Source organism: Bactrocera neohumeralis, chromosome 5, assembly GCF_024586455.1.
Source record: "Bactrocera neohumeralis isolate Rockhampton chromosome 5, APGP_CSIRO_Bneo_wtdbg2-racon-allhic-juicebox.fasta_v2, whole genome shotgun sequence".
Lineage (NCBI taxonomy): Eukaryota > Metazoa > Arthropoda > Insecta > Diptera > Tephritidae > Bactrocera > Bactrocera neohumeralis.
Window position 1 is genome coordinate 66,168,174 of NC_065922.1, and position 15,909 is coordinate 66,184,082.

The window sequence follows — 15,909 nt, forward strand, 5'->3', positions numbered from 1 at the left end:
CGGCTGAGTAAACTAACGTTGAGCAATACCACAAGCTCCGTCAGTATCGGGAAGGACCTCTCCAACTCTCCAAACCTCGTTCGATTCCAAACGAGGTTTGGAGCGTTGGAGAGCTGAATAGAGAATATGCAATCTTCTAGAGTTGCTGGTGTACTCGTATGCCGATGATATTGATGTCATTGACATCAACATCCGCGCCGTTAATTCTGCTTTCTCCAGACTGAATAAGGAAGCGAAGGAAATGTGGTCTGGTAGTAAAGGAGGGCAAAAGAAAATATCTCCTGTCGTCAAACAAACAGTCGTCGCACTCACGACTTGGATCCCACGTCACTGTTGACAGTCATTACTTCGAAATCGTTGACAAAAACGGAGCATTAACAGCTAAAACAATGTCAGCCTTGAAATCCAAAGCAGAATAACTCTTGCTAACAAGTGCTACTTCGGACTGAGCAGGCAATTCAGAAATAAAATCATCTCTTGACTAATAAAAACCAAACTCTACAAGTCACTCAACATTCCCGTCCCGCTATATGGTGCAGAGCCATGGACGACGACAACAACTGATGAGTGGGCGTTACGAGTTTTCCAGAGAAAGGTTCAGCGAAGGATTTATGGTCCTTTGCGCATTTGCAACGGCGAATATGGCAGTCGATGGAGCGATGAGCTGTATGAGATACGCCAGCTACGCTAGCTAGGGTAGAGCACTGGACGCAGTACCCGCCGGGGAAGCAGAGGCAGAGGAAGACCTCCAATCCGTTTGAAAAACCAGGTGGAGAAAGACTTGACTTCAGCGATAAGGAAGAACGACCGAAGAAGAGGAAGAAGTCTATACAAATGTTATTTAAAATAAAACATCTGGTAAAATAAACTTTATTAATATTATGACATCAGACGATTGTATATTGTACATAAGTATGCATGTATTTATGTACATTTCCTATAAAGATACACAATATATTACAAAAAATAAAAACTAGTAAAAAATAACTTTAAATATCGTGTTTTAGATGTGTAATTCATCGTTGAAATTGGCACGATTGTACAATGAACGGTTAGCGCCATAGTTGTTGCGGTTCAAACCCAGACAACCACGACGCCAGAGTGCAACGGACCCTAACAATATTGGGACGCACAATAAAATGCCAACAATCAGGCCGACTAAGAAGAGACCCACATTCGAACTACTACCAGCTACGTTACAATTTAAACTATTCTCCTCTGAGGCAAGTTGAATGAGCGGTACACTTCGTAAAGCGTTCGGTACATAGCAGTTGACATCGTGTGTCCACAATGGAGTGGTGTTGTTTATTTGCACCATCAACACTTCAATGAGCCAACGATTGCTACAGTCACAGGTCCAGTAGTTGTAGCGCAAATCCAGTTCGGTTATTTTGTCCCAACGTTCAAATAATTTATGCTCCAAAGCTGTTAGGTTGTTATTGTGAATGTGCAGCTGAAAAACGATACAAATATTTATGATTTAGTAATGAAGGGCGAATTAGGAACTTCAAATGGTTAACAGCAGTTTATGTCTTTGGCGGCAGACACTATACTCAACTCTGACTCACATAAAGAAATCACATAGGGGACTCACAAAATGGAGCCAAATATCAACTTGGCTCGGAATCTTTGGACTTTGTACAGAGTAATACAAACAACTTCCACTTTCCTTTGGGTTTTTTAGCGCAAGAGTGATCGCAAGAGATCTTCTGATCTCTTTGCTCTCAGTAACGCTAGCCTCTCCTTAGTTGTGTGACTTTTAAGAAGCTCCTATTGGCGTCCATACTGTAAGGTTGGCGATCTTTCCAGGCGCCATCTGCAGACGGTATGTGAAAGAAGATGAGGTGGAAACAAGTTAACACTTCCTGCTTGACTGTCCCGCGTTTGGGAGGTAGTAGAGCAATAGATTATTCAACTGAAGGGTTTAAGCAAACTTTCTGTATACAACATTGTTTGGAAAGACTCGCCAACTTTTCAAAAATATATTAAATTATCATGGCCGTTTTAAAAAAATTAAATTATTTAAATTTTCATAATAATTTTAAAAGTAGTTGCCACCAGTTTAAAATTTTTAGTTCAATATAATTAATGAAATTGAATTGAAACTGAAACCGAACTTTCAAAATTAAAAAAATTTAGATTTGAAAAAAAAATTACAGGTTTTTGACATCTTTTTAAAATATTGATTGTATTTAATTAATAAATAAATTCAAATATTTCAATAAGATACCCAATTAAACAGGTTCAAGGAATATTTCTGAAAATTTTAAACTTCAAATTTATTTTTGTAGATGACTTTCAAAGAAATTTTACAATAAACACAGCAAATATTAAAAGAAAAAGTTGCCACCTGTTTGTAAGCTTTAATGTTAAAAAATTGTAACGCATAGTTTTACATTCTTTAAATAGTTTTGGGGAATACCGCAATGCGGCAGTGCTTTGCCTGACAATTTCTGTTTTCAGACTGTCTTGAGAACTAAGATTTCTGTGCCTCTGAAGCGCTACATTATGCTTACCATTAACCAAAAGTTATTTTTGACCTAGCAAAAAACTGTACTAATGCTCCAAGCAAACTATACGTTTAAATGTGAAAGAACTTTAGTGAACAGGGGTACTATTTTGGTCTGAGTTCTTAAGTCAGGTTTAAGTATAATTCATAAATGTAGAGTGTAGCCACATTTTCTACATAACATCGCTGTAATTTACCTTCTCCATTGGTGGATAAGACAATATTTCCGGGTTTGTTGTGTTCTTCGAAAATGCTCTCACATCTATTCTGCCCAATTTCGGATTGCTCGCCAAGATTAGAGTAGTTAAGTCTAAAAAAGGAGAAAATTTTAATACTCAAACATTGAAAAACTGTGCGTTATTAGCATACTCTGCAGCTCCGCAAATGCGCCGGCACCGATTTCCTCCAGATCTGGCATATAAGACATGCTCAAGTACCTCAAAAGCGGTAGAGTTGGAAATACGCTATTTATATACATAGAATGAAATTTAAAAACATCAGGGTAAAATATTTCAACAACACATACTTATCTCCAGTCAAATTGCCTATTGGATTTTCGTCGAGTACTAACTCACGTAGATTTGGCGCCAAGTTCAAATCATCTGGTAGCTCATCGAACAGGTTGCCGGTTAAAATGATTGTTTCCAAATCACGTGGTCCGTGAAAAAGATAATCGGGTAGCTCTGATAGTTCCATGAATGACATGTCCAAGGTCTTGATATATTTGTAGAATGAGAGAGAAATTAATAAATGTGCAGTACCTTGTTAGAAAAGTTAACGTGGTGCCAGTATATTAAATGTAACGGCATATGTATACATATATAGTAAAATGTGTGGTTCCAAATAAAGGTATAGTATAACGTTCTTTGATCTAAGCAAAGCCAAGAGATCGCTTTCAGTACTACAAATTCTTACAATGTCTTGAGTTTAATGAGAAAAGCACTGCAAAGAAAGATTTCTTCGCAATTTTTTCTACTTGCGCTCGATGTTTGGTTGGTCTAACAGCAGTTTCATATGACATTTCAAAAGGTATTTAGTGCCATCTGTTTGCAAGATGGACGGCACAACTCACAACTTGTTTCAAAATTACTTTAATAGTTCAGCTTCGCCTACCTTTGGCTGCCATGTGAGATCCCTAGAGAATTGATCGTTAAAGTTTGTACTATTTTTGTACCTTCATTGCGCTGAAAGATTAAGTCCACGAGCAAATAATAAGAGGGCTTTAGAAGCTTGAAAAAATCGGATTTTTTTTACTTCAATGTCTTTAAAAATTATTTAAGAATATGTCCCCTAAGTTATAGATGGGAATTCGAAATATGTTCGAAGCTAGAAGGGAAATAGTGACCGAGCGTCTAGCAGATAGATTGGCGCTTGGACAGAAAGCAAAAACTTTGACGCGCGATTTCTCGGTTTTTCATTTTTACGATTTTTCTTAAGCGTGTTGGACGAATTAGATGTAAATATCCGCCTTATTTCGGTACTTAACCATAAGTAGGATGAATGAACAAGGTGTGAGTGTTAATTGGGAACCTCTTAATATATCAAAAAGCTGCTTATAAAACTGGTTGAATAAAAGTAATAATACCAAGATATTTGGAACTCAGCATATTGGATGGAGTTCAGACTTAATTTACATGGCCGTCCGGTTCAGGTTTTCGCTTTAATCTCATCTCCAGAGGAGTGATAAAGTACCTGTTCATATTTAGGCATAGAAATTCTATTATTTTCTCTTCAATCCCATCCATAAAAATTCAACTGCAGTTTTTCGAGACACAAGCTGATGCTATATATATTATCTACAGACTACTTTTCGCATTCTACACTGGCCACTGTAAGCTCAAGAAGCACTTATGTAACATGGGCCAAACTTCTTGTGCAAAGTGCCGGTTCTGCGACAGGGAGCCTAAAACTCCAGAACACCTGATAATTGACTGCATAGCAGTCCGCAGATGCACGATAAAGGCCTTGGATCTATGTTTCCAAATATGCATCACATCGCCTCACTAGCACCTAGCAGTATATTGGAATTTATCAATATGCTGGGGCTAAATGGGTCGTTGCAACTTAGGAGAGGGCACAATAGACTCTAGGTCGCGGTGCAATCCTCATATATTTATCTTATTTTATATTCTCTAATATCCCTATCTTTAACGAACATATAGCTTTGAGTCTAATTGAATTCTCTAAATCTATATATGAGAGTTATTAATCTCTCAAAGTTTCTTACTTACCTTCAAAGACAACAAACCCGAAATAGCTATGGCTGCATTGTGGTCGACCACTTGAAATGTATTGCCGGACAATATCAAGGTCTCTAAATTTGGTAAATGCTCAAAAACATCCGAATCCAAACTGTGCAAATCATTGTAGCCTAAATCCAATTCAATCATTTTGCCCAAAGGCAAATAGTCATGCACATCGTAGGCGCCTCGAAATACATCGGGATCTAATGTTTTAAGTTTCAACTTATTGTGTGACAAATCCAATTTAGCCAATTCTGTAAGATTAGCGAAAGCGGACTTGGCAATAGTTTCAATTTGATTGAAACCTAGATATAAATTTTTAACTGGATAGTTGGGAAAGCCTGTAAGATTTGTAATATTATTGTGCTCAAACTTGATAATGTCGAAAGTGACATCGCCATTTTGTAGAATCTTCCATTCGTCGTCGCTAAAGAGCAGATTCATTTTGCTTTGACTACAATCGATCTGCGAGTAATCGGGATTGCTTAAGCAGGTGCATTTTTTGCACAGATCACTTTTCATAACATTTATCTGAAAGTATTGAGAAAGAAAGTTGAGTTTATTGAGTCATAATAGTGAAATACAGGTATAAAAAAGGATATTTTTTAATAATAAATCTATACATAATGGAATTTGGTATCCCCGTAAAACTAATACGGCTGTGTAAACTGACGTTGAGTAACACCAAAAGCTCCGTCAGGATCGGGAAGGACCTCTCCGAGCCGTTCGATACCAAACGATGTTTCAGACAAGGCGACTCCCTATCGTGCGACTTCTTCAACCTGCTTCTGGAGAAAATAGTTCGAGCTGCAGAACTAAATAGAGAAGGTACCATCTTCTATAAGAGTGTACAGCTGCTGGCGTACGCCGATGATATTGATATCATCGGCCTCAACACCCGCGCCGTTAGTTCCGCTTTCTCCAGGCTGGACAAGGAAGCACAGAAAATGGGTCTGGCAGTGAACGAGGGCGAGACGAAATATCTCCTGTCATCAAACAAACAGTCGTCGCACTCGTGACTTGGCTCTCACGTCACTGTTGACAGTCATAACTTTGAAGTTGTAGATAATTTCGTCTATTTAGGAACCAGTATTAACACCACCAACAATGTCAGCCTGGAAATCCAACGCAGGATTGCTCTTGCCAACAGGTGCCACTTCGGACTGAGTAGGCAATTGAAAAGTAAAGTCCTCTCTCGCGAACAAAAGCTAAACTCTATAAGTCACTCATAATTCCCGTCCTGCTGTATGGTGCAGAGGCTTGGGCGATGACAGCCACCGGCCACGGCGAATATCGCATTCAATGGAACGATGAGCTGTACGAGATATACGCCGACATTGACATAGTTCAGCGAATTAAAAGACAGCGGCTGCGCTGGCTAGGTCATGTTGTCCGGATGAAGGAAAACCCTCCAGCTTTGAAAGTATTCGACGCAGTACCCGCCGGGGGAAGCAGAGGAATAGGAAGACCTCCACTCCGTTGGAAGGACCAGGTGGAGAAGGGCCTGGCTACGCTTGGAATATCCAACTGGCGCCACGTAGCGAAAAGAAAAAACGCCTGGCGCGCTGTTGTTAACTCGGCTATAATCGCGTAAGCGGTGTCTACGCCAAATAAGAAGAAGAAGAAGTGAATCGATTTCGTGATAACAAGGGATACCTTAGCTGAAACGTATCCCCTTCAGTATTCGCAAGTCATGTTTTGACGAAACTAAAATTCGGCTGACATGCAGTGAGGTCTACTAAACATATAATTTACTTTTTTACGGCAATGAAACCGTTAACGTTCGGGGAGCTATAAATATCTCTCTGGTCTAAGCTTTTACGTATGCTATGGAACTTTAACTGTAGAAAATAGTTCTCCTATAACTATCATCTTTCACCTTAAAAGAAAACGTTCCAAGTTTTCAGTCTTATCAGACAGACTACTGGGTTTTAAGGAAAATATTATACAAAGATTAACAGAGAGTTAACACGGACAGTAAAAGAGTAGAAACTTCGTCTACTTTTTTTGTTTTCCAGGCTTTTGAAAGTGCTGTATCCATAATAAGATTCCTTTTTTTTTTGTTTGGTTCTGTGTATAGATAGTGTCTTTCTTTTTCATACGATTCACTTACCTTCGGCGCCGGTGTCGTCGCTTCAGTAGTTGCATTGGCATTTTTCTCCATGGAGTCGTCAGCCGCTGTTGCTAAAGAAGTACATAGCACGACTAATGTAATGGTCGACAGCCAATTTCTTTTCATTTTCATGCGTGATCTATGGATAAGAGAGAGAACAAGAGAGTGAGTACACACATTTTTCCAATTCTGGATGTGTAGATATAATGTTTTCAGTACAATATCTGATTTTTTTGGTTCTTAACTTTTGTAAGAACATTGTTTATGATGTCCAATATCTGGGCTTTCAAAGATAACAATACTTGTATTTATTTTTAATTTACATATTGTATCAAAACGATTTCTTTCAAACATATATATCCCTCATTAAGTCAGAAGAGATCCAGTGTTTTAGTTGAAGCTTATATGGAATGTAGATGCACTATTTAGTATCTAAATTCGGTAATACTTAAAGTTTTAGGTTAGTTCTAACCCTCTGACAGACTCAATGGATATTACTATTAATAAATTCACTTCAAAGACAAGTAACAAGGGCTTTAATGCAGTTCTTTTACAATTAAATCAAAAGTTAAATTATAATAAACAAATCGACTTTTCTAACCGTTCCAAGGCTCTGCCAGAGATTGAAGAATACTTGTAATAACCGTATTTGTTAAAAAAACTTTTTCATTTCCGCCAAGATAATTAATAGGCGTACCCGTCATCAATCCCAAATAGAGAGCTTTGTGGGTTAATTAACCAATCATTTTATCATACGGATAAAAATTCCGATTTTAGATATCATCAATTTCCGATTCAAGATAAAACACAATTTTTATAGAGTGGTCTTTCTAAGTATGGTGTCTGGAAATATTGTAATTTGCGGTAAGTTCCTTTATAAAGGATGCTCCATTTCGAGGTACCCTACTTTTTTTTTTAAGAAAAAACACAGAAACTTCAAATTTAAAGGGTAATATTTACTATCATTCGCAAAAACATTCTTTGGCATTACTTTTTTGACTATTATCTCTTTCAAATGTTTGCCACGACTAAGTCTCAGATGGTTCATCCGTTGAGTCCAACTTTCGATGACTCGGTCGAGCATTTCGACTGGTAACTGTCGAATGACACGCGTGATGTTTTGCTCCAAGTCCTGAATCTCTTTCAAATGTTTGCCACGACTAAGTCTCAGATGGTTCATCCGTTGAGTCCAATTTTCGATGACTCGCCCGAGCATTTCGACTGGTAACTGGCAAATGACACGAGAGATGTTTTGCTCCAAGTCCTGAATCGAAGCGGGATTGTCCGCATAGACTTAAGACTTTACATATTCCCACAGGAAAAAGTCTAAAAGTGGGACTTGGTGGCCAATCGACCGGCCCAAAACGTGAAATTATCTGCTCACAAAAGTGTTCTCTCAACAAATCCGTTGATTTATGCGATGTGTGAGAAGTCTTGTTGAAAAAATGACCCCGAGTTCGCGAGTTTCAATTTCTGGTATCAAATTTGATGGTTTAATTTTCACCGGTAACATTTATGGAGAAATATTGATCAACGAATCTATCGGCCCACAAACAGCACCAAAACATTTTTTTTTTCGGGATAAAATGACAATGCTTGTTTACACACCCATTAAGCCAGAAATGACCCTAAGCGCTAAAAAAATTTGTCTCGAAAACTTTGGATCTTCTTGGAACCTTTCAAGAGCCTATATCTCGACGTAAAATGCCCCATGTCGTTCTATACGTCAGTCCGAGTTGCTGCGAATGGCGCCTAATCGTCTCCCCACGGTCTTCGTATACACTCTCAGCTACAGCTGCTACATTTCCTTCACTGCGTGGCGGTGAATATTCGCTCGAATATTATACAATAATGAATGCTGCGCCTCAAGATGGGTGATGGTGTTGCGAATAGTACGCTGAGTAGGCGGATTGTGATGACGGAGTGCTTCACGTTACAAAACGTGAATTTTCGTAATAAAATTGAACGATTTATAAACGTTATTCAGGCGTAAGTCTTTTCATGATGAAATGCCAAACAATACTGAACAAAAACGACATGACAGCTTGACAAGACTCACGCATGATCTGTCAAAAAAAGGCTATAGAAAAAGTAACTGCACTAGGATCAACCGTTATTTCTATTGACGTAGTGTTAGGTTTAGATAGGTTCACTAATACTACGAAGGACTTTGGTTCTTTACCAGCTGCTTTAATGTTTGTAGGATCTAACATAAGTATATAGAAGGTGGAAAAAGCTCGATAGAAGCTCTTTAATCCAACACAGTAGAATATGGTTGAACGTTTAATGTTGGCTACGCTTGATTTATGTGCTATTTGTTTGTGCTTTTAATAATCAATTGGATGAACAATTCCGCTAGCAATTTTCGAGTTAGCGAAATATCGATAACCTCAACGATATTATATTCTCCGTTACCTCTAATGCGTCCTAACCAAGTAAGAAGGAAATAAATGATATGACAGTCGTGCCGTGACTTTATAGTGGAGTGCGTTTGACAGCTAAACAGTTAGTGACGTAATTATTGAATTCATGGTAAGACTTTGTTTATAAATACTTTGTAAGTATGACAGTTCCTTTCGTTTATGACGTAGCGTGTCACAAACTTGTAGTCCAATAGCTTTGGTATTAACTGTATTTTTTAAACAATGAAACTAATAATAGTCGTCCGAATGTCACATTCTATGCGTCAATATACTATTTATCATACAATACTATCGATTTTCACTCGTAACTAACGATAACAGAATTACGCTTGTCATTTTGAAGTATAAAAATTAAAAATCATTGGTTCTTTGGAAAAAAAAAAGCCTCAATATAAATTTTTTTTTAATAAATTTATGCACGCTATTAAAATTACAATTTCGCTTAAAATTTTGTAAATTTTAATTTTGCTGACTGTATATTACATATGTATGTAATTTAGTAAATTTCACTACACTTTTAATGCACTTATTGGAAGTTTGTGACTCAACTGATTGTTATCGCTCATAAAACAGTAAAATCAATAGATAAATTGGGGCTTATCATTTCATATTCACATATGTATATAGTCCGTTAATGCACGTCTACTTCAATATCAAAGCTTTGAAAAGCTAATAAACTATATATGTCTGAATATTTCGCAGAAAAACATATATTATTTATTTATTTTTTAATTGAACCGCTTAACTCTACTTTAACTTACAGTTAGTAGCCAACACAATCGAATCTAAACACTTACTGAAAACGCTTTCGAGGCAGCGAAATCATTTTATGCATATCTTATCACTGCCGCTTCGTACTTTATGAAATTGGTTATAATCTTATCAGTACCACATAACTTTGTTGGGCTAAGAGTATTGTTATGATGCTTTAACGTAACTGCCGTTATCATGTTACTCTTTTCGAAAAAGTGAGAGACTTCGCCTAATTGGAATTCGCCGTAATAGAATGGTGGTATTCATTATTTTGTGTCATATATTCAACAATGTTAGCCTTGAAATCCAACGCAGAATCACTCTTGCCAACTAGAACCTGTTGGACTGGATAGACAATTGGAAAGCAAAGTAATCTCCCGACAAACAAAGACCATACTCTACAAGTTCCCCATCATTCCCGTTCTGCTATATGGTGTAGAGGCATTCTTTTAGCTCGACGCATTTGATTCTGCGCTGTTCAAAATTTTGTAACTTGCTTGAATAACCGCGTTTATGGTGGTCTGCAAAGTACGTCTCCGTTACGGCGCTAAACTTCTCAAATGTTTGTTCGATGAGTGAATTTTTTAAGTTGGGGTTAGGACAGCAATTCGTAGTCCTATTAGACCATTTTGGCGACAGCGGTGAGCCGGCAAGTTGTCATGGTAAAAAGGCACTTTGTTCTTCGCCAGATAGCAACGTTTTTCCATGCGTTTTGATATGTCTACTGTTTCAGCCATCTTCCCTCTGCGGGTAGGGGGGACCCCCTTTGGGCTCGGGGGAAACCGAATATACCCATGGTAAGGCATGCCTGTCGTAAGATGCGACTAATATCCTGGCCATCGGTCCAGAGCCGTATGGAAGCTCAACTGGTAGTAGCTTCGGCTTCGAGGTTTGACCGGAGACTTAATTCTGGTACCACGGAGAGCAGTAGCCCTTGGAGGTAACTCCAATCTGCTCATTGGGTTTGGCCCTTTGTGGAGATTCGTGGTGGTTGTGGTTAAAACCCAAATGCGGGAAGAACTGACCTTGTCAGTTGAATGTGGAGTTGCATTGCAACCGGGTGCCGGACCCAAAGCACGGCAGAGGTTTTAGATGGCCCTCGAACCCGACCAAGGTGGTTAGTGTGTCCATGCCAGACTGCCAATTGGTACTGAAAATGCTTAGCATTCTCAGGGCGCTGCTCAACGCATTGATTTGATCCGCCGTGCTTTTGAGCGCCGTGGAGTAAGGCTGTCGTCAGCAGGGACCCACGTTAAACACACCAGATGTTGTTTCAGTCATCTCGCGCGCCTTTAAGCAATGGTCTGTATATACAGCATCGATATATACGATAATATACTACACGATAGTAAATTCTTACACTAGTGGCGCCTTCGGTCGGTACTTATTGGATCGCTCACATATGAGTCTGTTGAATGCTTCAGCTCACCAATAGTGCAGTCCGTAGCTGTAAAATCTGTAAAAAACATTCAATATACTTTCTCCAGTCATGAAGCTCTTTAGAAACGTATCCTATTTCATAAAAAGCTCATTGGAGGAAAAAGTAAACTCCGAAATTCTCTTTGACCACAACTAATAATTGAAAATATATTCTGTTATTATTCGGAATAGGCATCGATTCTCTAAGAATTTGGAAAATGATACCCAGTAGCTTTGGTAGCCGTGTTGATTTAGATCTGAGCCAAGTAGATTTCAATGCCCTTCAAACAGCCAACCAATCTTTCTTTTGCTTCACGTCTTTCTTTATCTGGCACCTTCAGCTGGTACTTAATTAAATTCTTACTGATTCTATAGTTTTTCTTTCACAAATACGAAATAATTTGCAAGTGTTCGTTCACTCTTACTCCAGCCCATAAGTCATAAGACAAGACTTTCTTCCATAAAAAGTATTTCTTATGAGATAAGGCCGAGCATTCCAAAAAATCGAAAATCTTTTTACTGTCAAATTTTTCCTTCAAATTGTACGGAGTCCGTTCACTCTTACTCCGTTAAGGGGTTACATGGGTTTCCTCGAGCAAAAAACGGACTTTTTTCAATAATTTTTTTTTACATGTAAAAAATTAAATATTTTAATGAAATTTTTTGTATTTAAAAGACTCATATTTAATAAACATTTTGTAAAATTTTCAAAAAAAATATAAAAATGGCAGTCATTACGACGCCATTTCCGGCAGTCCTTCGGAAAAAAGGTGCATCCGCGTTGTCAGCAGAACTTCTTTCAGGATCATCTGAAATAAAAATTAAAAATACGTGTTTTAGTAAAGACAATAAACTAGGTATTGGACGAAGGAAAAAAAATGAAAATTGGATTTTTGGCAGACGTTTTTATAAAAAAATGCAAATTTCGATGAAAATTTCTCGACATTTTTTTTTTTAAATAGTTGTAATTAAAAAAAAATCCTTCGTTCAAGACCTTGTAAATGATATCTCGAAGACCTGTGTAAAATTTCATCAAGATCGGTTGAGTAGTTCGCGAGAAATCTTGACAACCGACTTTGATAACATAAATTTGAGAAAAACGCGTTTAAAGACGGCGCACTTAGCCTATCTAACTTCGAACGCACAAGTTCTCAAGGCTGTATCTCCGAAATTATTAGTCGGATCAACTTGAAATAGGACAATATTCTAGAGATGTTATAGAATTTAATAAGACAAAATAAAATTTTCGATTTTTTGAAACTGTGAAACCCATGTAACCCCATAAGTTGTAAGGCAAAAATCTTTTTTAAAACGGGCAAGGTCACCTTATGATTTTTAAAAACAAGAAAACTGCTACCACCTTTTTTGTTAAGAAAATTAACCTTTTCTTTTACAGATCCCCCATTTTGAGAAAAATCGATGTCTGAAAACATACATATGTACTTTACTAGAATGGCTTAAATATGTAGATTATGACCTAGTTTTCCAATAGCAAGAGTTTCTAAAATCACGGTCGACCGTAGAGGCCTTCTTGAAAAGGCGATTTCGCCAGTGGCCGCATTTTTAAAAGTAAAAAAGTTTTATACTCTCATATACATACATACATATGTAGTAGTTTAATAAAGCCTGAAGTTAGTAATCCGATTCCTTTTTCCTTACTCCCAGAATAAATATAAATAGTCAAAGTTAGGGAGAAAGTTCTAGATCGATCTAACGCCTTAATGAAAATTTTGGCGCTTGTTAATCAAATTGTATATATATGTGACCTGGTCTACGAAAAGGGAAAAGGGAGCTAACGTGCGATAACTAGTTTTCTGGGAAACAGCTGTTAAAATCTTTTTTTTTTTTTGAATCAACTAAATGTCAAAAAATCAATTTTCACTTTTTAGTTGATTCGGATGTTCGGATGGAAGATGAGATGCTTTTCCACGTGATAGAATCCAAAAAGTTTTCGCACGTTAGCTCCCTTTTCGTAGACCAGGTCACATATATATATATATATATAATGGATAAAATCGGCGTTTTCAATTAAATTTTAACTCTAAAATATTTATTTTCCAAAACTTTTTGTATAATCAAAACATTTAAAATTTCCCGATTATAAGAAAATATACGAAATCAATTTACATATAACAAAATAATACTGAACAAATAAATAAACTTTCAAAAATTAGTTAAGAAGGTAAGGTATTAAAAAAACAACGGTACTTATACAAATATTATCTTTTATAACTTAATTTCTTCCCCTAAAGCGGCGCGTATTCTCCATAAAATCGTTCCACATGCTGTGCGTAGGATTAAGTTGCGGCGGCGGTGCCAACGGTAGCCAGGGTGGATTAAACGGCGATACAGGCGGTGGACCGAATTTTTGCGGTGGACCGAATTGTGTTGCGGTGGACCGAATTGTTGCGGTGGACCGAATTGTGGCGGTGGACCGAATTGTGGCGGCGGTTGTGGAAAGGGTTGCGACCGGAAATACTCTTCTGGATTAAATTCTGATAGATCCTGAAAAAATATATTTTTGTTTTCGATAAATTTAGTTTTATGCAATTATATAAGTTACATATGTATAATATACATTGTATATGTATATAGACTCACGTGATCTAAGTCCACCGCGTAACGCCCCTCATTAACTGCCTTTTGTATGATTGCACGCCACTCAGCTGTCTCGCGCAGATTCTCCGGCGTTATGCGTACTTTGCCATCGGAAGGCATTTCTGCGCGATTATTGTCCGCGAGCCAAGTGGGTTGTACGATCTGAATGGGAGCAAAGTATTAAAGGTATTCAAAATAAATAAATAATAATAGGAAGAAATATTAAAAACAAATAATAATAATAATAATAATAATAAAGGTAGGTATGTATGGTATACTCACTCGGTGCTGCACTTCTTCTTGCACTGGTCTAGCCTTAAAAAGGAAGAAAATAGTGAGTAGAAAATATTTTCATAAAATAAACGTATTTTTCTTACTACTAGCTTACTTTTGTTAAACTTAAGCAAATTAAAATTAATAAAGCGCAAAATTGATATATTTTAGATGGCTGCATTCTGGCTCCTTTTGGTATTTTTAACTATTGGATAACGCGATAAAAAACATTTTAAATTACAGTTAGTACTATAATGTAATGGGTTGCCAAAGTAAATTAAAAAAATTAATTAAGTAAATAATCAACAAAGGAAAAGACAAAAGGGTTTAAAGAAAAAATATAAAAATTTAAAATATAATAATTATAGAAAATATATAACAATATATAATAATAATTATAAAAAAATAACAGAATGTGAAAGAAAAAAATAAAAATAACAGTAAAAAAAATATAAAAATCATATAACATATAATAAAAACATATAAAACCTCTATCATTGAAAATATTTCTTATTTTATAAATTTCGGTTAAAAACTAAATTAAAAGAAACAGTTATTCCATAACTGAAAAGAAAACAGAAATAAAAACCAAAGAGAATGAAAACAAGAAAAAACGTAAGCTTCGCCTGCACCGAAGCTAATATACCCTTCACAGGTGCATTTCTTTCAGTAACTATGTGTTCAGTTTGTATAGAAGCTATATGCTATAGTAATCCGGTCTGAACAATTTTTTTGGAAATTACATTGTTGCCTTAGAAAATAATCTGTACCAAATTTCGTGAATATATCTTGTCAAATGTGAAAAGTTTTCCATACAAGAACTTTTTTCGATCGTTCGGTATGTATGACAGCTATATGCTATAATGAGCCGATCTGAACAATTTCTTTGGAAATTACATTGTTACCTTAGAAAATAATCTATACCAAATTTTGTGAATATATCTTGTCAAATGCAAAAGTTTTTCATACAAAAACTTTTTTTCGATCGTTCAGTTTGTATGGCAGCTATATGTTATAGTAAGCCGATCTGAACAATTTTTTCGGAGATTACGTTGTAGGCTTAGAAAATAATCTATACCAAATTTTGTGAAGATATCACGTCAAATGCGAAAGTTTTCCATACAAGCCCTTGATTCCGATCGTTCGGTATGTATGACAGCTATATGCCATAGTAATCCGTTCTGAACAATTTTTTTGGAAATTACATTGTTACCTTAGAAAATAATCTATACCAAATTTCGTGAATATATCTTCTCAAATGCAAAAATTTTCCATACAAGAACTTGATTCCGATCGTTCAGTTTGTATGGCAGCTATATGTTATAGTGGTCCGATATCGGCAGTTCCGACAAATGAGGAGCTCCTTAAAGAGAAAATGACGTTTACAAAATTTCAAAACGATATCTTAAAAACTGAGGGACTAGTTCGTATATATACAGACAGACGGACGGACGGACAGACAGACGGCCATGACTGAATCGACTCAGCTCAACATCCTGATCATTTATATATATACTTTATAGGGTCTCCGATGCTTCCTTCTGGGTGTTAAAAACTTCCCGAAAACTTAATATACCC

General features: G+C 36.7%; 2 protein-coding genes across 2 annotated transcripts; both read right to left on the reverse strand.

Annotated features, from left to right (window-relative positions):
- Positions 1-859: 859 nt before the first annotated feature.
- On the reverse strand, positions 860-10,126 carry LOC126760471 (leucine-rich repeat neuronal protein 2). The gene is made up of 7 exons (XM_050476116.1): positions 10,050-10,126; positions 6,866-7,004; positions 4,741-5,283; positions 3,036-3,223; positions 2,879-2,973; positions 2,707-2,819; positions 860-1,453 (listed from the first exon to the last, which is right to left on the reverse strand). Exons 2-7 carry the CDS (start codon positions 6,995-6,997, stop codon positions 1,004-1,006), a joined length of 1,521 nt encoding a protein of 506 aa, XP_050332073.1. The 5' UTR covers positions 6,998-7,004; positions 10,050-10,126; the 3' UTR covers positions 860-1,003.
- Positions 10,127-13,481: 3,355 nt separating this feature from the next.
- LOC126760485 (uncharacterized) lies at positions 13,482-14,557 on the reverse strand. The gene is made up of 4 exons (XM_050476143.1): positions 14,447-14,557; positions 14,341-14,373; positions 14,062-14,220; positions 13,482-13,965 (listed from the first exon to the last, which is right to left on the reverse strand). The coding sequence occupies exons 1-4, from the start codon at positions 14,510-14,512 to the stop codon at positions 13,687-13,689; spliced, it is 537 nt and encodes a 178-aa protein (XP_050332100.1). The 5' UTR covers positions 14,513-14,557; the 3' UTR covers positions 13,482-13,686.
- Positions 14,558-15,909: the final 1,352 nt, after the last annotated feature.